Genomic DNA, 23932 nt, shown 5'->3' with positions numbered 1-23932 from the left:
ACACAAGTCATAGAAGTTTTTAAGCAATTTTAGGCAAACATGTTAGCATATTCTGAAACGCTGGCTAACATAGAGAGGTACATTAAATACTTGTTTCTCCTTAAAGGAACAAAAAGTAACAGAATAATGGAGAAAGGCATTCAAACTATATAGAAACTAAACAGTAAATATCCAGAATAATAAATTATCCTAAATCATACATTTCATTTTCTGTTTGACATTTCAGCAGGAATTTTATCTGTTGTGTTGCAATGAAATGCAAACTGCACTGTTCATGACCAGAGATGGGCAGTAATGCGTTACTGTAATCTGATTACTTTTTTCAAGTAACGAGTAAAGTAAGGGATTACTATTGCAAAAACGGTAATTAGATTACCGTTACTTTCCCGTAGGAACGCTGCGTTACTGCGTTACTAAAAACATGATTTTTTGCGAGAATGTCTCACGACAGTGACGTAAGCGAGTGCGCTGTTAGTGACAACAGCTGTGTGCAGATCAACAATGGATCACATATCGATTGTGGGAGAGAGTATGAGGGTGCAGCGTTTAAAGCGTGGAAGTACTGACCTTACTTCGAGTTTGATTCCATAAAAAGTGACAAAAACATTAGCGTCCATCGTGCGTGGGAAGAAAACTTCTTTTTACAGCGAAAAAAAACCCCTAAACTTCCAAGCAAGCACTGAGTGCGCTACCACGTAATGGGAAACTCACAGAGAAACTCGCGGATTCTTCCACTGACCGCTGCAGCACACCTGCACCAGGGTAAACCTCCGCCTACCCAACTCCTGCTTTACAGGTGAACATAGAGCAACAGGACCGCTGAGTCTTTGACTTTATTTATTTTCTGCTGTGTTTTACTTGGATCTATTTGAAAGACTGAGTGTAAACACAAAAAATATTTTATTTTATGTGCTGGAATGTGCAGAAAATAGGTTTAAATGTTAAACTAATTTATTCAACTCAGAGAATGTTGCATATAATTAAATTTTTGCTTGATGCATAAAGTTAAAAGATTAAAACTAATAAAACAAGTTTTAAAAAAGGAGACTTTTCCATTTGATTACATTTTGTATGATGGATTATGTAGAAAAAGTAGAATTGGGCTGAAAGATCTATCGCTTTATCACCTCTTCAGGTTGTAAATCGTGTTTTTAAAAAGTAACTAAGTAACTAAGTAATTAATTACTTTTGAAAATAAGTAATCAGTAAAGTAACGGGATTACTTTTTGGGGGAAGCAATCAGTAATTAGTTACTGATTACTTTTTTCAAGTAACTTGACCAACACTGTTCATGACACACTGCTTGGATTACAGGAATTCTCTGGGATCCACTGCAATATTCTGCATCTGTAAGCCTTTAAACTAAGAGACGTGTCATCCACACCTTTACACTGCAGACTATCCAATTGGGTTTTAGTAAAAGCAAGGCCATCTGCTCTCAGAGAAGGGTCATACTGTAGGTAGCATCATGTAACTCACACCTAAAATGTTTGATCAGAAACTTTGAGGGTTTTTTAAAATGATTATTATATTTTGTTGTTAAATTGCCATAGCATTGCCCACCATCCAATTGTTCAACAATCATGGATTCTGGGTGAAGTACACCAGTTCTATGCATGTAGATCCATAGAGCCTTCTAGACAAGCGCAGTTCTTAGAACATAAAGGAGGAGAACTGGAATGAATGACATGACTGACGGGCAGCATGCAACACATCGTGCAGAGACCAGACCAGATAAAGAAGCGTTAAGGACGAAGTGGACTGTACCATGCTGTTTGTAGATGGGGGGTTTTCTATAGATATTATCTTTGACCATAGTCTCTGAAGATGGGAACAGAGCAGAAGAAAGAAAATGGAAGAAGCCAACATGGGCAGGGTAGAGAAAGAAAGAGAAAATGGAGAAAAAGAAGCATGAGTTAGCAGTTATTGCGGGATGAGATATATTTAAGAAGCAAACGGGGGAACAGGAAAGCTGATTCAACACAAGTCATTTGTCATTTTCATTTTGGCACCTCAAATAAATCAGCAATTTTAAATTCATGCAACATATTCAAAACACATAAATTTATTGGGAATGGCGGGTCATTTGATGCAGAACAATTGAATGATACTGAAAGATTAAAATCAGCAGCCACACATAATCCTCTGGCATCAAAAAGTCCACTTGTATTAGCAGATTTGAGAAAATGTCAAATAAAATCATTAAAAAATGGCATCTAAATTAATATAAACATTAAACATAAGCCCAAAGTTGAAGGTTTGTTCTAGAATTGTTGCAAACACTGCAGTGCTCGATAAAGGACCTCTGCAGAATGATGAGGTGTTATCCCCTAAAGCTGATCTAATCCATCTTAGTGTCAGTGAACCTGTCTAGGCCTCTGATGGAGATGCTTAGTAATGACTGTCACACATTAAGACACAGCAGAAACAGGACTCACAATAAAACAACAGATGCTGGTCATTTCTCTGGATTGTTTCAGTGCCTGTCAGCATTTGAAACAATATCCATATAAAAGCAATGACTGTGAAAGCCATGAAGTGGATAACTTGCTTCCAGCATGAGGGGTTTTTTCCCCCTTCTCCATGACTGACAGTATAATTGACAATGGGAATTATTTTTCCATTTCCCTCTTTGAGAAACAGCGAAGACAACACAGTTAAAATGTTACTGCTTTTCCAAATGTTGGGATCTTGTGTCACTGCTGTTTGATTATTTCTGTGCAGTTATTCTGAAATTAGTAAACAGTAAGAACACTGTGAATTAAAGTCCAAGAGCCTAACAGAACATAAAGAAGTAATGTGCTAAAATAGTCTGCATGAAAAAACCATAATAATCCTGTGAAATTTATAATTAGTGTCTCTTTTATGAGTAAGAAGAATCATGCCAATGTTACCAATTGCCTGGTCCTCAAAGCCTTCCGTCCAGGTAAAGACAAACTTTCCTCTGCTGTTATGGATTTCTTTGAACTCATGTATGAAATAACTGGAAATGAAACTTATCCTACAAATGCAGCAGAACATGTAGCTTTACATGGCATAGTTATTTACTGGTGGCATTCATCAAGCTGATTCGGACCATTTAGAAGAACCCACTGGCTTAATAGAGACACTGACACTTGTTCAAATAATAATTGAGCTCTATGTCTTTGATCTTCTTAATAGTGTCAAAAGCTTTTCTGTGCAAATTACTGGAAAGAAATTGCATCAATTAATTTCATTTTATATAACTAAATAAATAAATAAATGAATAAGACAAACTAGACACCCAAAGTGTGTGAATTCCACTGGCTGAGATTTTAACTTTGCTGCAGTTAATCTAACCTGCACCTAAGTTCACAACAGATTATTACAGCAAGTTTAGTTTAGTTTAGTTTGATCAGGATTCTATAATGGCTACAGTTAATGATGGCCTATTGTCTAAAGCGGTATGATGTGAAAATTGTAGGCTGAGCTGTGAGCTAAGCAGTCCTGTATGGCCTACCTGGTATGTGGAAATGCCGGGGAGCAGCCACGTATGTAGAAGTAGATGAGGGAGATTTGCCATCGGAATAGGTGGATAAGCTGGGGGTACTCCGACCGCTTTCACTACCTCCAAACGTGGAGGGCATTGAGTATGGAAGGCAAAGGGGAAAGGTTTTGGGAAAGGAAGGGGAAAAAAAGGGAAGGGGGGGGGGGGCAGAAAACAGTATTATGGTAAGGTTACTTATACAGCTCAGACATGCAGCTATTACTATAATACCTTATCCAGTGACTTGATAACCCAGCCATTTACAGTGTCTGTATTCATTATATCCTGAATAATCAAATTTTTGTGGGATGTTATTTGGGTCTTCTACCTGCTAAGTGATGAGATTTATAAATAATTCTTGCTAGCACTTTAATGTTAAATAATCTTACACTATGTTGTTCATCAGCCCAAATGAGATATTTTTAGATATTTACTGGGATTCCCAGGCACAGGAAGACATGTATGTCGCCTAGTGTACTTTCCTTTCAAAGTATCATTAAGAAGCTAAATGCAAAGTAGAGTTTCAGATGCTCATTTATCTTAGGCCACTTACATCTCAGCCTGTAGGATTCAGATTGGCATTTTCTATTACTCTTTTTTCAGTCTTACTGCCAGCTTTACGCTACATGTCAAATTTACCTCGCATAAAGACATTAATACAAAACTTTATTAATTCAAGAGTTTTCTTTAAAGTATGTCAACGTATGAGGCCAGTTTAAAAGTACCAATTGTGGGATGTCCACAGAGTTCTTTACTTGTCTGCCATGTCAGAGGGCTCGCACATTAAGATAGAAAAGGCCTCTTGCAACTCTGCACAGGACAGCAGGAACTTGTTTTTAGTTTGTTTATTCTGATGCCGTAGAAGTCATTATTGAAAACCAATCAAGCGATTTACTTGGAACATATAAAGCCGTCGGAGTTGTCAACCCTATGCTACTCTGTGGTTTCAGAAAGTCCTCCGAAATGTTTGGAAACAGCTGTTGAAAAGCTTCTACCACACATCTACTACAAATCTTTGTTTGAATTATAAGTGACCTTATTATTGTAGGGTCTTTACCTTATAATATAAATGTAAAAAAGACAATAAAAATCAGTATCATAGCACACCTGAAGGGCGGATGACCTCTCATCACGTAACATTTTCCATGTGCTAAGTGTAACAATGTGACATGAATTTTGCTGACTGCATGCATATGGGTGCTGCGTAACCAGGGCACACCCACTGTTACAACACAAGCAGGCTGGGTGATGGAGTCACTGACAACAGTGAAGCCAAAAGTAATAAACACTCTACATCCAGAGCTTTGAGGAAGAACTGAGACTGTGTCTCTGTGTGAGAGTGTTAGCTGACTGAACACACACACTCATCTCCCCTTAGACACAGAGGAATTATCGTCAGGGATCTGGATGCAAGTGGATGAGATCACTGTCACGCAAGTCTAAGTGGATCCCCTTCACACACTTAAACACACACATACACACAATAGTACTGTTAGTGCGGGTCTAAATGTAGGGCAGAACATCCATACAAACATCTGGAGCTAAGACACGAGGCTAAGAGAGTTTGGGAGGAGATGCATTACAGTTTATCTGAACAGATTACACAATGGCAAAGTCATTCATTAATCAAAAACCAATAACACAAAACAAGATATAAAAGATGGCTTGGGATCATTAACAAGGAATCTGGGGATTAAAACGAAAACATGCATTTTTCATCCTTACAAGGTTCTTTCCTAAATATCCTTCATCAGTGTCACTTCATTTCAAAACACTTTTTGCCCCATAGGGGCCAATCTGCAGAGCAAAACATCTGGATAACTTGAGTGCAGCTGACAGCAAGTCTTAATACTACAATAAAACATCATTAAAACACAAGTCTGTTGCATTCGTTGTACTCTGTACAATGACAATAAAGGCTATTCTATTCTATAAAGACAAACAGCAGTTCTAAGGCAACACTACGCTGCATGCCACTGCAACTGGAAACCAGATCCCAAATTACAGATCAGTCTGCTTGGTCTGTTTCATTTCTGTGTTACTCCTCTCTTTCATCTTCCCCATAAAAGAGTCCCCATCTCAGCCTCTTCACCCCACTGTGAGAAAAAAAAACCACAGCCCAAGTGCTCGTGGTTTTCTGTGCAAAATGTGTCTCCACCTCTTAAATCACTCTACAAGTAATCTTCAAATTGCATTAAAAATTAAAACTACTAAGCAAATATTTGAGCTTAATAGTCCTTGTGCAGCCTTTTGAAGGAGTGGGCATTTGTGACCTTGCATGCCCTTCAGCCATCAGTAAACTAGGCTCTCTCTGATAGTGCTAAATGCTGAAACGACTGGAAAGGTCAAACTCATAATGCCATTTTACAAGAGTTTTCTCAAGCTTAAATTTATATAGTTCTAAAAAATTATTAGCAGCTTATCTAATTATCCATTTATTTACCCATTAAACCAATATGGATGTGCTCATAAAACTACGTTTAAAACAGCAGCCAAATGCAGCCCAAGGCACAAGCAGACAACACTGCTAACATGAGTTTTAATGTTCATATTATTGGGTGGAGCAGGTACAGTAGGGCAAAACTGAAATGGTATGTTAAGTGGTATATTAATATCAATTCATATATTATTATCTATTGTGGGTGATACATCTTTTTATACACGTGTATGATTGCCTGAAAGTGTCAGGGTGGGAATATCTCTAGACTCCACATTCACTAGTGCACTAGTTTGTGTTTATGGTTTTATTGCTGAATCAACTGATTACTGGTGGTATTAAGCCAAGTGTTTTTTTAAAACTGTGTCATGGAACATTTTATTGGGTCCTGTTGCGGAAAAATTGACAACATCTGCAGATGCAATGATATGAAAAAGAAAGTTTTCACAGGGCCTGATGCAGTCCTGTGAAAAACTGAACACACACATGAGCACATGAGCACTTCATCACTATCTCGCATTATTAAGAAAAATGTTCTTCTGCTTCTCTTCACCACTGCTTCTGCTCATTGATGTTTGTGGGCATTTGTTCATGCACAGCTCTCTTAAGATATCTAACAGTTTGAGGTCTGGACTTTCACTGGGCCACTGCAACACCTTGGTTCTTTTCTTTTTCAGCCAATCTGTTGGGATCATTTTCCTGTTGCATGCTGTCCATTATGGCCAGCATCTCCACGTTGATCTCATCTATCCAAACGATATTGTTCCGGAAGTCTTGTGGTTTGTTCACATGCAACTTTGCAAACCCAAGCCATGCTGGCCTATTCTTTTCAGAACATCCTTCCAAACAAGCCATACTTGTTTAGTGTTTTCTTATTGTACTATTATGAACTTCAACATGTAACATGTTAAGCAAGACCTATAGAGTCTGTGATGTAGCTCCTGGTGTGTGCGCTCCTTCCACTCCCAGATTGTGGTATTGTGTTAACATATACCTGAATACTACTGAACAATAAACTGCCAGAGCTTTGAGTTTTGGACACACTTGCCAATGACCAACTATTCAAGTGTACGGCATTTGATTAGCAAGCACCAAGCTGCTACTTATCCTCTTAATCCTCTCTGACACAATGTAGATCTCTGACGTACACAATAGACTTTTCCAATGATTCTGTGTTAGGAATTTACCATTTGTCAATCATCAAGTAAGAAAACCTACATTGTCTTCAAGATTTATATCAAATTCACAGTGATAAAGACTGTATTATGACAATGACAATCATTCAAGAAAAATAGCAGAGTAGATCTAAGATCAAAGCTAGGCAGAACAGACAAGTGCAAAGATGAAATCGCCCTTAACCATTCTCTAAAAGTTAATACCAGATGTATCAGGGTCACAAACAGGTCTACAAGGAGTTAAACCATGCACAACAATAACCACATTCACAGACACAAGTGAACAGGGCAAGCAGAATGAGAAAAAAGGAGCAGTCCTAAAAATATGCCTTGATGCATCCCATGAAACCTGTTAACACCACAATACCAGAACACAACATCACAAAACCTGCTATCCATTCCACTACAGGGAGAGGAAACACAGAGAACAGAACTGCTATTGTCTTTACCGTTAGGAGGAGGTAAACTGAGATGCAGGGATGTCCTAGGTTTAGGGTCAGGTAGGGGGTCCTGTTTGAACCCTGAGAGGTGAGGGAGATCAGGGGATGAAGGAAAGCGAGCTTGCTGAATAAGCCCCCAGGCAGGGGTTACATTATGCGAGGGAAATGTGAAAGGTACTGGTTTGTGATGTTGATTTCAGGGATGTGTGACACTGAAAACCGCATCAGTGGTTTCATGGCTTTAGTTCAAGAATCAGTGAGAATACAGAATGAAAATAAAGTTTCATGAATGACCCAACGTTTACAGCAGTTCACACCAGTATAGTCTATTCCCATTATGGCTCATAAGTCTATGGTAAATCCAGGTCCTCAAAGACACACAGTGAGAGTTTACAGCACACGGTTAAACTGTTGGTAAACCCATGCGAAGTCGGGTCATTGGTCACAGCACTCCATTCTGTAAGACCTTAGATCTTAGTCGAATACAGAGAGGACTGGTTTGCTGCTGAATCACCAGGTTTCCATGCTTCTTTTCGGGCATCTTGGAAACCAGCTTTTGGGACACGTTAAAGCCTCTTTTAAATATTTAAATATATAGATTTTTAGTTGGCTTTTATTTTTATTTTTCTCTTTTTAAAATTTTAGCAGGAATGATTCTAGCAAGTAGTCCATTGTCTGCATTGGACCATGTCTTTAGTCACTAATACCTCTAAAGTAAGGGATATAGTTGTGCTGCTGCAGCATAGCCAGGGTGGTGGGATTTAGGTGTAAAGACAAGCCTGCACTACCACCTGTTGGTGTAGGCGAGTACTTGCCACAACTACCACCACCACTGCTCCCTTCAGCCCCACCAGAATAGTACATGGGTGGGGAGGATGTGTTCCTGGCCCAGGTGGAGGGGTACTTAATGCCCCCCATGAGGGCTGGGGGTAAAGCTTGGCTGCTGTGTCTACCGGCAAGGTATATCTCTGGTCCTAGGTATCCAAGCAAATCACAGGAGAGTACAAAGCATAGGATAAACTTATTAGGATACGAAGTTTCTTTAAAGCCTTTAAATCTGTTTGGAAAAAGGGTAAGAAACCACAAAGTAATATATATATATATATATATATATATATATATATATATATATATATATATATATATATATATATATATATATATATATACACACATACACATACATACACATATACATATACACACATATATATACGTATATGTACATATACATATATATTACAGAACACAGAAGAAAACAGTTCCTAGGCTTATCTTGTCACTACCTGCAACTACGCTAAACATATGTAATGATTTGGTGAAGAGCACACAGGTGGACGCTGGGGTGGTGGAGGGGTTCAAATAGCAAGCAGTGATGCTGTGCAGCAGCATTAACATGTAAGAAAGATGTGTAGCTTAAACAGACCACCAAGTTGGGAGAGTGTGTTTGGTCTATGATGAGAGTAAAGCATGTTACATGTATATGATACAGCACAGCTTGAGATGTTTGACTAAACTAGCTTGGAGGCTTTGATTTTCTAAATAATAAATAAATTTGGTATTTCTGTCAAGTTCTGTCAAGACTATCCCTGCAGTTTTAATGCACTTGTACTTTACTTGATAATGGTGCAAATGCAAGTTTTGTATTGGGACTTTACTTAATTCTGCAGTCGACCGAGTGAAAACAGTGGCACTCTGCAACTTTATTTTTATATAGTAACACAACCAAAAACAACCATTTATAAATTAAAAATAAAAAAGTAGTGCACTCAGTGAGCACCCTCTGTCCTATTATTAGTCTAGTGTGACTGAGCCATAATCTGTTGGATCTAATACAGGTTAAACCTGGACATAATTGGAAAGTAAGACCTTTCAGCTTTTCATAAGGCCACAGTGATGTATGGATTATGGGGTTTTGCTAATACCTGGTCGGCTGTAGTTCTGAGGGGAACGAGACGGGGTGTACCGCCCATAGCCCCCCAGGGAGCTGTTAGAGCTGGGGCTCGATGGCCTCCGTTGACGGGGTGATTTTTCCCCATCACCCTGAATACGCAAACACAGAAGATAAAAACAGAGTGAGTACATTCTATGCACTCAGTCCTTAATTTCAACATCAGAGAAAAAATTTCTACAATATTAATAGTGAGGCAGCTGAGTTATGTTGCACAAGTCACACCAAGGAGCGAAGATAACATAACGTCAACATAACAGGAGTGAGGAGAAATGTGTGCGCTTATTGTTATGATTAAGAGCAGAACTCATTTCAAATATGTATCAACAAATGGAGCAAATGGTTTGGATGTTTTTCAAACTTTCAAAACAACATGCATGTTCTATTTTAAAAACAAGCTGATTACATATATTTTTATTGCTTGTGCTGTTATACTAATCCACCAAGAACTGAAACTGAAAAACTGTGACTCTAAGAACATGAATCCTGCACTACTGATATTAGCCTTTGGCAGGGAAACCAAAGAGCATGCTTTACTCCAGGCCTCAAGGACCAGTGTCCTGCAGCTTTTAGATGTGTCCTTCATCCAACACAGCTGATTTACCCCCTCAACACATAGTATAATGTTATCATATCTGCACATAATCCAACAATTAAAACACATCCCACAAACCATTTAAAACTGTCAATTACCCTAGAAAACTCTTATGTCCCAAATATGGCAAACAACTTGTTTGTGTCCACAAACACATACACTCACACACAAGCACACAAGAAGGCACTGATGAAGTATGATTTACATCCACATTGAGACACAGTGCATCACATTACCTCAGTAGGAGTAGGAGAAAGCAGCTGGGGAGACTGCAAATGAAAATGGGGAAAGAGCCAATGATTAGGAAAAACTCATATGTGAGAATATATGAGTTAACCAACCAGCAATGAGAGTGGGAGTGAGCAATGATGTCCAGATGCAAGGACATTGCTGATGAGTGAATGAGGAAGTTTACAGTTCGGCTTATAAGGTCAGGGCTGTGAAGCTGTGGCTGAACTGCAAAGGATTGCGTCAGTGTGGCATTAATGAATGACTTCACTGCGATGATGGAGGATGAGGAAGGTGAAGAATAAAACGAAAAGACAGGGAAGAAGCGACACAAGGAAGGTTTCTCGCTCAAATTGCATTCATTCACTGGAGTGAGACAGAAAGAAACCTGTGAACAAATCAGTTCTTTAGAGATAAAAGGATGACTGGATGTCTGTGTCTGTGATTGGATGTATTAAATCGTTAGAAAAAAGACACATTCCTCTGGTTTTCAGTTTAAGTCTGGATATATGCTGCATACATTCAAATTCACCTTAACAAACAATATCAGGACAGAAACACTTGCTCCATATCGCCCATATTTGGCTAGTCTCTGGCTGACACTCATTAACAGTTAAGCAGGTAAGAATGTGTGTAGTGAATTCCATTTACTCTTGTTACTGTACCAAAGTTATGTTTACTTGCTTTCTGAGCCATTTAAAACCCCTTTAGTTACAATTTTACTGAAACTTAAATTTGTTTTATAGAAGTATTGTTCTACTCTCATAACGGAGTCATGACAAACCATAAGAATTACTAGTGAAAAACTTCATCACAGCAGCGAATGAAAATGGAGTCGGAGTTACCTCTCCATAGTGCCTCTCGTCAGATGGGTAGCTGACATAGGGAGAGTAAGACAACATGTCAGGCCTATCTATGTTATAGATGGCCTTGGTCTTTGGAAGGGCTGCCAGGTCCTTGTAGTCCAGCATCTCCTCTCCTAGCTTGGCCTGGCAGCAGACAGGAGACAGATTTAGTTTTTATTTGCATACTGACACTTGGAGGAGCACAGAGGTACAAAAGTCATCTGTTGCTCCCTTAAGGGTGAATAGAGGTGATGCAGTCTTACATAGATGACTCTGCTGGGAGAGCCCGAGGCGCTGGATGCCGGGACTGAGGTGATGCTCTCTGATGAAGTCCGGGTCACCTGGAACACACACACACACACACACACACACACACACACACACACACACACACACAGCAGTTTTAAACACACTGAATTATGACAGGTTAAGAAAGGTGGCATTCATGTAATTACTGCCATCCATTCAAACTCATGCGTAGTAAGATATTATTAGAGATGGTACGATGCCACTTTTTTATGTCCGATACCGATATCATAAATTGGGATATCTGCCGATACTGATATGAATCCGATATAGTGTGTTTTTTAATCAATAAAACAGTTTTTTAATATCTTGCTGCTTTTTATATAAGTTCATACTCAAGTAAAAAAAACAAACAAAAACAAACAAACACTAAAGCTATTCTGTTATACCTGTATGCAAAAAATACACTGCACCCAAAGTATTTCATAGTTCAGCTACACTGATCAATCTAATAAACTTAAACCTGCTCCATCCTCCCTATTCTGGTATTTTAAAGAGTAAGCAACTTAACTAATAGGGTTCTAACCCCCCCCCCCCCCAAATAGGGAACCATCCCCCACCCTCCACCTCATGATGCTTAATTGACGTAATCAACTTTAATTTGATGCAGTGTGAAAAAGAATGCACAGAAATCAATTATTTTTGAAGAATAATTAAATAGATTCAACATATTTCTATGTACTATAGCTTACTAGGGTATATTAGACTTAATAGTTACTATATACAGTAATAGACTTCTATACATTTTACATCAGATTAAATCTTTGGGTGTAAGATTCGGATAATTATTTATTAAAAGCTAGACATTTTAAATGAGAATAAGAAAGAAAAGTATGTCTTTGCCCCCTTTTCCCTGTTCATGCCCTATCGGCCCCCCTGGCTAAACTTTGCTAGATCCGTCCCTGCACAGTTACCAGCCGTCAGCTACGTAGAAAAGGATCCTGGTGTAGAAAGTAATATTAAATAAATTCTAACAACAGCTTATCAAGCTTAAACGTGCTGCTGTTGTTCAGCCGCTGGTTTCCTCTTTCTGGCGAGAAGCACACAAACAAGAGAGACGGACTCGCGACAGAAAAGCCGATCAGCTGATCATTAATCAGTTTCATGATTGAAGTAGCAGCAGGAGAGAGAGAGAGGCAGTCGCTCCATATATCGTTGTTAAGCTTAATGCAGGAATGCTTTACAAACATTCAGAGATGAACTTACACATTTGCTTTACTTCTCTCTGGGATAACTTCCTCGGAGATGAAATGCCGGATTGTTAGCGAGGCTACAAATACGCACAGCTGCTCTATCACGTGACGCACACTGCTGCCACGTGCTACGGTTATGAGCAGAGTTACGCCATGTCGCAAGTTTTGTGAGGTGCTTTTTTGATATTTAATGGATCGGATTACATTTTTTATTTCTCTCCGATATCCGATCCAGTAGTTTACGTCAGTATCAGACCGATACCCATATGTATACGTATATCATATACATTTTTTTTTATTATTCAAAGCTGCCCTTTCTTTTTTTTAGGGTAGTAATGTAACAACACAGAATATCCTATAAACGTCTTATCCTGAATGGCTGCTTCAACTGCTGCACGTTTTTTCATCATTATTGATAAAAAATAGTAAAAACAATCGTCTTCCCAGAGAAGTGTCCTCAAACTCAAACCCCAAAAGTTTTGCATTTACAGTGAAATAAGTCAAGCTAGACCACAGTCGTATCACAGCCATTTTTTAAAAGTACAGCTTTAAACCTTAACATTGTAATAATAAAAAACAGAATTAAAGTCAAAGTCCAATTATATGTCAACTCGCCCATCCATCCAGATCACCTCTCTACAAAAACTGTGCTCCTTTAAGGTTAGAGTTATGCCCAGCTGTGGACATGGACAAGCAGAAAACAGGGATTACTAGTCATTCCTGTTATACTTTTCTCAAGTCTTCTTTAAATCCATCCAACAGCCAATCAGATCCAAGATAAGACTACTCTCCAAGAGAAACCATAACATCTGTAGAATTACATCATGTTAGTCCTGCTTTGTGCCCGTCATAATTTCCATGACCACTACGGGACACTGTCGTGTCATTATACCGTTGACTAACTGTTACTCTTCAAGTTGCTTGAAATTTGTAAACAGATGGAAATAAGCTCCTCCTTAAACTACCTTTGGGGAACATTTTGTTCGTTTGTTTGATGTACATGGCGTTTACCTTATTGCTGCATTATTGTTCATGCCTTAACAGTCCCAATGGCTTTATATAAATATTGCAAACACTCAAACTTAAAAAACACACTTGAAAGTATAACTGAAAAGATAATATGTGTTAGACACCACATCTAGAAGATGGCAACAAGAGGGAACTAAACCATGGAGAAGGACGACAGTAATGTTAACCCAATGCTGAATATTTAGCAGACAAATGGTGAACTGTAATTCTCCAACACTGTTTTCATGACAATCAACCTGGTTAAGCCGTATCATACATGAGTGTACGTAAATTGTAACAGTTAGCGTTGATATTATGATCACACTTCAGACTCAGCCGGTTAGCCTAGCTTAGCATAAAAACTCAAAGCAGGAGTAAAAAGTAAAAAGTTCAGAAATATGCTAAGTATCACTTCTAAAGGTTCTATCAATTTTATTTATATAAAAAGACAGTTTGAGGTGAGTTTGCTAGAGAATCTAAATCTTCTCATCTCCCTTTTTAATTCCACTTCTGCATAACTTCATTTTTCTGTTATTACAGGGGCATTTTGTTTAACACAAACAATACAAGAACACATTTTAATTCCTCAAAAATTCAAACAGCAAATACCTACTTAACACAGAGAGCGCAGTGCCTGTATTAGTGAAGCTGTACTGGGATCAGTACCGATGATGTTTAAGTCACAAGTTGAATGAGAGAGAGTGAACTTTCCATCATACGGCAAATTAAATATTTGGAGAATCGTAACAGTTGTGTTTGATATTTTTAGCACGCTGAAACAAGACAGAAGCATCCACTCTGTCTGGCCAAGCTGTGTGAGTGTTGCCCTCTATGGATGGCAACACTCACACTGCCACATCAATCCTAATCATAACTGCCCAGGGGACCATTCTGGGTACATGCGCAGACAGATCCTCAGCTTCTTTAGTCACATATGTCAGCTCTGCATAGCACCAGAGTAAGTAACACATGTAACTTTAACACTTTGTGTTGCTGTGACTGCTTCTCAGCATGAAGAAAACGCAGCACTAAGTTGTGAGTTCTAAACAACCCATGCAGCAGATGGTTGTGAGGCGAGGGGAACTGAGTGGGGTTTTGGTTGCGGGGACGTACAGGAGCACCGACCTGCTGCTCGAGGCCGTCATTGAGCTGTATCCGGACCTGCTTCTGGGAAGGAGAGGGGTGACGATGAGGAATGAGGAAGGGAGATGGAGGAAGGGCAGACAATGGCTGATGCAATGCTCAAACCAGAACCTTTTTTTTTTAAACTGACTCAATTACATTTTTCTTTATTTAACTTCAGCTTCACACAGTTTTCTTTTGATGGTGATTCTTGTTATGCATTGTTGTTGGTGACATTTTTGTGTCTGTTATTACTCTATAGTCTGTATAAAATGTTGTACTACTTTAATGACTGAAAGGGACCAGCAACAACAAAAGGAATGACATGAAAATATTCATAGGAATGTTCTTATTGATGAACATTTTTATTTACAATGAAACAAATTATGAAATGTTCAAGTTTAGAAAGCTAAATGAAAAAATGCCAGATGAGTTGCAAAAATGTTCTAAATTATTATTGTTGTTGTTTTTTATTTCAGTAACTATTGCAGTGGACACTGGGATGTGTTGGTATCTCTACTTTAGGTATTAGGTCTATTTAGGGGAAAAAAAACAAACTTTAAAAACAAAAAAAGAACTTTTTAACAAATATTTGTAATAAAGATTGAACTGTGAACTGCGTAGCTTGTGGGGATTAAAAAAAAAGGCAAAAAGCTCCTGAAACTGCAGTTCAGAAGTTCATGTTAAGAACTTGAAAGAAACCTCAGTGACTGTCTAACACAGACCCAAATTTTTCTCCTGCTCACTATTTCATGTACACAAGAAGATTGGAGACCTCCATTATAATTTCCTGGGACTATGAAAAATTCAGTTTTTGAAACTGTTTTTTGGGCTCATTGTGATATTCCACTTTCTGTATTAAAAGCAGCTAAACTCATCCACTGACTGTGCTATATTCAGAGGTTTTTCAAACTCTTCCTTTTTAACTTCTGAGGAATTCATGACAAGGGAGTATCAGAGCTTTATCTCTTCTGTCAGATATTTACACACATATATATATATATCTGTCAGGACTGCCTTTACCACCCACCTTACTCTTCTCCTCCTGCTTGGCTGCTTGTCTGCATGGAGGATGCCAGATAGACGATCCTGAAGACACAGAGACAGACAGCACCATTTGCACTTTCATGTTGTTGAAAGTGGGTCAAATATTACAAAAATGGTTTAGTTTAATGAACTATTTGATTGATTTAAATCATACAGTATGTCACGACTATAATGATGATGAGTCTGATGAGTCACAGCAGTAAAATCACCACTGGACTTTGCATGAGAACAGCCAGATCCATGGTGGCTGCAGGCTAAAACCCTCAGACCCAAACGATCTGCTGCCAATAACTTGGTACCTGACATCATAGGACACCCCAACAAATCCCGTCTCACAAGCAGAGCCTTCACAATAATAGGCTAGTATTGTGGCTGAGAAGCACATATGCATAACTCATTACTTCATAAACTGGAGTGACATGTTTTATGCTTTTTAAATCAGAAATAATTGAATTAATTTACTGTCTGCCTTGTGTTAATCACAGCAGCAGCTGACAGAATCTCTGTTACTAAACTAATGTGACTCAAGCACACATGTGCCTGATTTATTCACCAACACACACTGGGTTTATGAAACAGAGTAAAAGAGAAAAGAGAACGTGGTGAACCAAAAAGTGATGTCGCGACTAGAAAATTAGCTCTTATTGCCTAAGAATAGAAAGTAATGTGCTTTAGTCTAATAATAGATCGTGAGTTTTAGCACTGGATCCTCTGTGGTTAGGCAGGAAAAACTACACTGCCTATCCTGACAGGTAGGAGCTATAATAAGAGATATGAAGGCTGCTTCTACCTTGCAGGTACATTTCCTCTCCCTCTGCAAACATCTGCTCACACCGGACACAGCGTGCACATGTGGGGTGGTAATGCTTCTCGCCAGCCTGTTGAAGAATGAAAACACATTAGCACACTGCAGCAGTTACAATTTATAATGTCTCCTAAGAAATGCAGACCAAAAAGACACCTTCTAACAAAGCAGACGAGGAATCAATACATTGCTTTCAGATGGCAACCAGTATGCTTTCAAGCCTGCAGTTTAAATGTTCTTTTCATTCAATGAACGATGTGATTTATTCCCTATGCCTAACACATTCATTGAAAGACCTCTGTGTTAGCATCTATGTTTATATACATAAGCTCTCTTACAAAATGCATAATTACCTCATTATAAATTAGTTGCAAAATGAACATTGAGTTTCAGGAGTGTTGCTGAGCTAAAGCTAAATGAGGGACAAAGGGAAACTTAGACTACAAAACTAAGGTTGTTTTATCATTTAGCCACAAGGTGGAGACATTGCCATTCAGACAGAGCACTGCAGGAGTAACACATAAAGTCCTTTTGACAAAAAGGATTTAAAATACATTCATGACATTCGGCTTAATCCTGTATTTATACAAATTCACCCAATACGTTTTCTCCATAAGCACCGTGTATGATGGCCTGTGTGTTAAGCATGGAGCTCCTTGTGTGTTTAGTATGGAGGCAACATGTTATCTCCAGAGCTTGTCAGAATCCACAAAGCGGTGTGATGGGAGGGAGTTGTCACAGTGAGGATGAATGAGTCTGTGATATTGATTTTGAGGCATAGTGTGGATTGTTTCTTGACTTGTGAAACTGCTAGTCTATATGTGACCTGGTCAAGTGTTGGGGACTGTCTGGGTTCATTTTTGGCTGTGGAAGCTGATTTGACTGACGCTGACACTGTGTGCATTGAATCGTTTGGGTAAGTTGTCTGCTTTCTACTTCCATCCCTAAGAGCAAATATTACATTTGGTCAGTGGCTTCCTCAGCAGGAACTCAGAGGGAGTTTTCCTTTTCTTGACAGATTTTTCAAGCTGTTTCGTGGATTCAAACTAGCAAACCTTAAAAAGCATCCCATTCTCTTAAGTTTCACAGTCTTTTGGGTGATTTTCTTAATACCAGATCCTTATTCTGTCTTTTTTCATGGCAACAAAAACCACCATTACTGAAAGTGAGCAGAATTGTCTCATTCTTGGCAGTTTTTCTTGTCCTAAAACACGTGTGATTTATGGACTCAGTAATAAACAAAACAAGGTGGAGGTTTATTGCAATTGAGTCATTCTTTTGCTCTCCATGCAAAGAGATTTCATCTTGCTGTAACAGCAGTTTGATTACGTGCAACACCTCTGAGGCTCCTCCACTTTGCTGCGTCATTCTAATAGGGTAGGATACCAGAAAACAGGATGTCAACATCATATTTCTTGGCTAACACCCTGCTTAATGCTTGTCTCAACCAAATGGACAGCAGATGGAAAGAGGAGGCAACCAGGCACAGAAATGTACTTAAAAAAAAGCAAGAAGACTCCAAGTCTAGGTGTTACTGACAGAAAAACAAAAGGCCATCTGTTTAAAAACTGATAGACGGTGCAGATGCTATGCCAGAAGTTCATATTTGAACTGAAACTGAGAGAAAAGAGGAAGCTGACATAGGAACTCAAAGAACTAAGAAGATAAAAGGCTGGAACAGGATTGAAATTCAAACATGGAAAGTATGAGAGAGGCGGAAAGGAGATAGAACTGCTATCAAATCCTTCCTTTCTCAGCACAGGGAGGAGAATGATCTTATTCAGTATCCTGCAGGACTGGCATATCAAGGAAGAAGAGGGGGGCTCAGGAATGGTTTGGAGGGAAGTTGAGACTGAAAGAGCCTAATTTGATTTTTACTTAGGAATGAGGCTGTAGCTGGTCAGCCAGGGTTGAAGTTTGTGGCTGAATCTCATGCAGAGTATGGCTTTAGATAATGGGAGAGCTGCTTTTTATATCTTTGCTACCTACAGTCCATATCTTTTCTCAAAATTATCCTACCTCTAATGCTCTCTCCATTTGCTCATCTCGCAATTCCAGGAACCAGTCAGGTGAGGAATGTGATTCATTTAGAAGGCTGGAATAAATTTGTGGCAGTATGAACACACAGACACACAAACATGGTCTATGGTCTGCAATCCAGTTGATTGCACATACATCAAGCTCTGTGTTGCATCACAGGTTATTAGAACACAACAGCAATGGGATCTATATGCAGCTCATGATTTTACAGCTCAAAATACTGTAAGAGACAAAAGTACTGGCACGAATGCTGCGTCATCTGATACTGAAATCAAAAGTTTACCTCAGAATATATTCAACTTTAAAGTAAATGGACTGACATCCCAGTCTTACGACCACTCAAAGTGCTTTAGAATACGAGCACTTCTCATCTACTCATTCATTCAAATACAGAACCTTATTAAAAAGTGACATTCATATCTCCACTGCACCACAAAGTGATCTTGAACACTGAAACCAAATGGTTAAAAAATACTGAAGCCTTGTTTCTGATGTTGAAGGTGTTTCAAACTAACACTGAACTTAATAGTCAGTATGAACAGTGACAGAAATAAAAAAAGCCAATGAAGCAAATTAGGCAATGATCAGTAGCACAGATGCTTGGCTGACAGCAGAAATACTTAATCTCATCAGGTATAGTTTGGGTGTTACATATTGTTTTCCCTCAGCTCAGTAAGTTTAAACCTTTCAATAATGTTTGTGTAGGTTCTTAATCATCCAGTTCATGGCAAGTGCTTAAGTCAAATGAGCTGAACTACCTTGGGCTGCTCATCCAAAATGTTTCTTCATTTCATGTCCTTTCATATTCCTGCATCGGCTAAAGATGCAGAATACAAGACAATATGTCTGCCATCCTGGTTACATATGTTTCAAGTGCTTGACTCAAAGGCATCTAGACTTCTTTTAGGTTCTTGGTTCTTCTTCATCTTTTTGTTTTACTATTCCCAGTATTTCCAGTTACACATCACAGTGTCTACTCTCACTGTTTCACTGACAAAGTGACTGACTAACATCTTGGATGAGAAATAAATGCCATGGCACAAGGAACACCGGGCAACAATAAACATAGCTTCAATTCCATTGCTGCTATCTGCAGTTACTGACTCAGTGCAGTATGACCTCTGTGTGCTCTTTGATCTCAACCAAATGTCACGGCATTTTGAAAGAAGTCTTTCAGTTACTATTTCAAAGTGCAGCCTTGCACAGCTAGCACGAGACAGCATCATCATTCAACCCTGAATGTTGATGATAAGGCAGTAATAGCCCAGCTAACTTCCTATGGACATTTATAACTTTATTTGCAATTCCACCTCATGCTGCTAACTCTAGCAAAGGTGTTAAAATAAGGATCACAAATGCCATTGTTCTGTCCCACATATCTGATGACACACTTTAAAACATGCACTGCGTCATCACGCTCACCGATGAAGATGAACCAATGGTTTCAGTCAAAGAAAGTGATCATTTGAGGACACTGAGGTGAGAGGCAGGTGAGAGTGTGCAATCTGTGCTATAGCTCCATTTCTAAAACATGAGACTCAGTCAGACTGCACTGAATATTCAACAACAGAGCAGATCCTGGCTGCGTGATTCTCTGCCACTATTCTTTTATTTGTTATTGCCGTGTTCCTTCTTCCAGAATGGGGATCATTCCTTCAGCACTTATCAACGCACGCACCATCTGCATCTGCTGTTGCAATGTCATTAACTTGTGTTACATCATATCACCCCGGAGATTCAACTCCCTGTAGTTTTCACGCAACAATCAGAAGTCTAAGCTTTGGCAAACATTTTATTCTGATATGAGTGTTTGTTTTTGCTGGAGTTATGAAACTTGTTATGGAACCACAAAAGCAGCACTTCACTTTAGACTACGTGCAGTTCAACCTGGATATTAAGTATATGTTTCCTGGAAAGAGACGCACCCTTAACAACTATATGCTCAGTAAATTGTATGCTCAGTAAACACCAGCAATTACAAGAAAACTAACACACAAAATACCTTTGGCTGTTTTAAGGTATGTGGTGTTACTGTAAACCCCCATGACAAGAGGTAATGTATTTGCATTTGCAAATATGATGAATTTTTAATGGTCTCTTTGGGGAAATGAGGTCAGTCCTGGAATCAGTTAAGTGGAAATATGAGCATGAGAAACATGTAAAATGCAACTCGCTGTGTTTTTCTGTAGCCTCTTTCTCTGTCTCCGATCACATACTTACCCACTCTGTTTTAAGCTTATAGGGCGTCGATGGACTGCTGGGGGTTTCTCTCTTTTATATTATAAAACGCACAATAAAGCATCATGAGGCAACTGTTGTTTAAATAAAAGTGAACTGAAATGCACTGAATTCTGCGGGTAAATGAGCTTCCTCCAAAGGGTGACTGGCCTCTCCCTATGAGGAGTTCAGCCATTTGGGAGGGGCTCAGAGTAGAGCCGCTGCTTGATCTGCCTCCTCACCTCAACCGGCTCAGTTGAGGTGAGGAGGCAGATCAAGGACACACTGGAGAGATAATATCTCTTGGCTGGCTTGGGAACGCCTTGGTGTTCCCCCAGACAAGCTGGAGGAAGTGGCCGGGAAGAGGGAGGCTTCTCTGCTTAGGATGCTGCCCCTGCGACCTGGCCCCGGATAAGCGGAAGAAGATGGATGGATGAATGAGTTAAACTGATCTGAATTGAAAACCAGTCTAAGTAAGCCATTTAATGATGACTTTCTATTAATAATTCTTTAGCTTGTGTACAGGTTCACTGTCTCATACTGAACTTTATCTTAAATATGTGCCCTATGACAGAACTACCCAACAGAAACATCACTACAATGACCTGCAGAATCATATCCTGCAGTTCACACTGGCATACAAACACTGATATCACTCATTTAGATGGCAGTTGTGATTAAGTTGTACTGTCAACTAGAAGCCTCTTGCACTAAGTATAATGCTCTCTCACTGTCAACAGTGTAATCTAATAATGCAGCTCTTGGAAGGAACAAGCTTATTTAATAAATTAATTGTCGGGTCACTGAGAATTAGACAAGAAGCGTTTGAACAAAGTAGGAAAAAATACTGCAAGCAATCTGATTTTAAAAAATGAAGGTTATCAACACATCAGTGCTGTATGGTTGGCCAAGAGAAGGAATGGCCAAGTCTGAGGTTTAACTTCCTATAGCTGTCCTAGAAATACCACCTTACTGATGATTTAACTACTGTGTAAACCAAACACTGAATAAACTGAACCAACATTCTTGGATTAAGTGGGATTATCGATTCAGATTGTTCAGTGTTTTCAACAGTTATTCCTTTTGTGCATTTATATTTACTGTAATTCCATTATTCTTCTCCCCATGCATGTTCATATAGAGTAGACAACAAGTAAGTTGAACCACATGCTACATGCTAACAGCTAAAAAAGGTTTTGTTCTTAATGGAAGCCAGCAGCGCTGTACCTCAAGGACTTTCCCTGTAATGTACTTCTTACAGCTCTCACACTGGATGCCAAACATGGCGTGGTAGTCCATTTCACAGTAGGGGATCCCGTCCCTGTAAGAATGACACAAGACAAACAAGCAGGTCAGAGACAGGCGCAAGCATCTAGATTAAATCTAAATAACAGCATTAATGAAGTATTATGATAATGAAAGTATATTCAGCCAGACGTACTTGCTGATGTACTCGGCATTGAGCACCTTGTTGCAGACTTTACACTTGAAGCAGCCCAGGTGCCAGTGCTTGTCCAGTGCCACGAGTGACTGTTCATTCTTAAATTCCTTTCCACAGCCGCAGCAGTCTGTACCGAGAACAAAATAACAAAGACTAGGTCAAATTCAAACACTAGAGTTTGCTTTCTTTTAGTGGAAAAGTTCTTTGATTTAACTGAGTTGAAGGGCAAAAGAAACTTTGGACATTTTGTTTTCTATGAGGAAAACACAATTTAGGAAAGTGCCAATTTAAGTGAAGGAACAAACAATCCGAAGTTTACTTATGGCATGAGTTATGCTTTCAAACAGGCAAACGGAGGAGAAAAGCACTGACTGTGGACAGCCTGTATGGGTGCAGGGCTGTTGGCGGGAAGAGGCTGGGTACACTTTTGGCAGATACACTCTTTCCCATTAAATGTCACTCGGTCACCGGCTGGAAATGGCTGTCTACAAACAAAGAGAAAAACAGTAGATGATCAGAGGGGTTTGACAGATACATTATAGTTTGTTCTACTCTGAAATGAAATTTGGTCCATCAGGGTGCATAAAAGGCTCCTCAGAAGGCTCTACAGACCAATCAGTAATATCCTCCAACCCCTGAAAGTATTTTTATGCTGATGACTTTCACCTGTAAGGAGGATCTGTCATCATATCTTTCACAAGAAATGCCAGAGAGCGCTCTAGAAAGTTAGAAATGCTGAGGTCATAAGCCCAAGCTCTAAGCCTACTACTCAAAATATGTAACTAATTATTGTTACATGTTCTGATATAACTTAATGTATTTATTTACTCTTCTCTGCTATTATGACTAAATGCAATCCCCTGAAGACTGATGTAAAACTGGTTTAATAGCCGTTAAAAGGAAAACCTAAATCTTTCAAAAGAATTGTTTATATATTAAGCTTGTCAGCTGTTGTTGGATATTTTTATTGGTTATTTACATCAGGTTCAGTCGTTAACGCATATATTTAGAGACTTGAGACTTAAGTCTCTAAAAACCTGCTGTATTTTCTTTGCCACTATTTACTTAAACAGGTTCTGCCTGACAAAGTGGAGATCCTCAAATCCCAGTCATCATGCAGTAATCCAAGGGAATTTAAGAACAAATGAGAAACAAAATAATTGCGATCTCTCAGGCTGGAAAAGGTTATAAAGCCATTTCTAAAGCTGTGGGACTCCATTATCTACAAATGGCGAAAACATGGAACAATGGTGAACGTTCCCAGGAGTGCAGTGACGACTCATCCAAAAGGACGCGACCCCAGAACAACATCCAAAGAACTGCAGGCCTCACTTTCCTCAGTTAAGGTCAGTGTCCATGACTCCACCATAGCAAAGAGACTGGGCAAAAATGGCTCCAAGACGAAAACCACTGCTGAGCAAAAGGAACCTAAAAGCTCGTCGCAGTTTTGCCAGAAAGCATCTCGATGATCCCCAAGACTTTTGGGAAAATACTCAAATGACGAGACAAAAGTTAAACTTTTTGGAAAGTGTGTGTCCCATTACATCTGGTGTAAAAGTAACAGCATTTCAGGA

The 23932-nt window shown here is 39.1% G+C and overlaps 1 protein-coding gene across 15 annotated transcripts in view; it reads right to left on the bottom strand.

Moving 5' to 3' along the window:
• ablim2 (actin binding LIM protein family, member 2) overlaps positions 1–23932 on the bottom strand; it is an 88518-nt gene that overhangs the window by 18755 nt on the left and 45831 nt on the right. For 3 of the 15 annotated variants that reach the window (XM_040016778.1, XM_040016786.1, XM_040016784.1), the window contains 13 exons: positions 22731–22843; positions 22359–22485; positions 22145–22238; positions 16646–16733; positions 15839–15897; positions 14800–14853; positions 11443–11520; positions 11180–11323; positions 10343–10375; positions 9486–9603; positions 8268–8534; positions 3482–3589; positions 1768–1821 (listed from right to left, as the gene is read on the bottom strand). In XM_040016778.1, coding sequence (XP_039872712.1) covers positions 1768–1821; positions 3482–3589; positions 8268–8534; positions 9486–9603; positions 10343–10375; positions 11180–11323; positions 11443–11520; positions 14800–14853; positions 15839–15897; positions 16646–16733; positions 22145–22238; positions 22359–22485; positions 22731–22843 — 1337 coding nt within the window. Of the gene's footprint in view, positions 1–1767; positions 1822–3481; positions 3590–7569; positions 7642–8267; positions 8535–9485; positions 9604–10342; positions 10376–11179; positions 11324–11442; positions 11521–14799; positions 14854–15838; positions 15898–16645; positions 16734–22144; positions 22239–22358; positions 22486–22730; positions 22844–23932 lie in introns of all 15 variants that reach the window. The other 12 variants (XM_040016791.1, XM_040016781.1, XM_040016779.1 and 9 more) reach the window with 12 other exon arrangements.

This window comes from Simochromis diagramma, unplaced genomic scaffold, assembly GCF_900408965.1.
Source record: "Simochromis diagramma unplaced genomic scaffold, fSimDia1.1 OVJJ01000695.1, whole genome shotgun sequence".
Lineage (NCBI taxonomy): Eukaryota > Metazoa > Chordata > Actinopteri > Cichliformes > Cichlidae > Simochromis > Simochromis diagramma.
The sequence above is the reverse complement of the archived record's forward strand: the minus strand, read 5'-3'. Positions and strand labels throughout refer to the sequence as shown.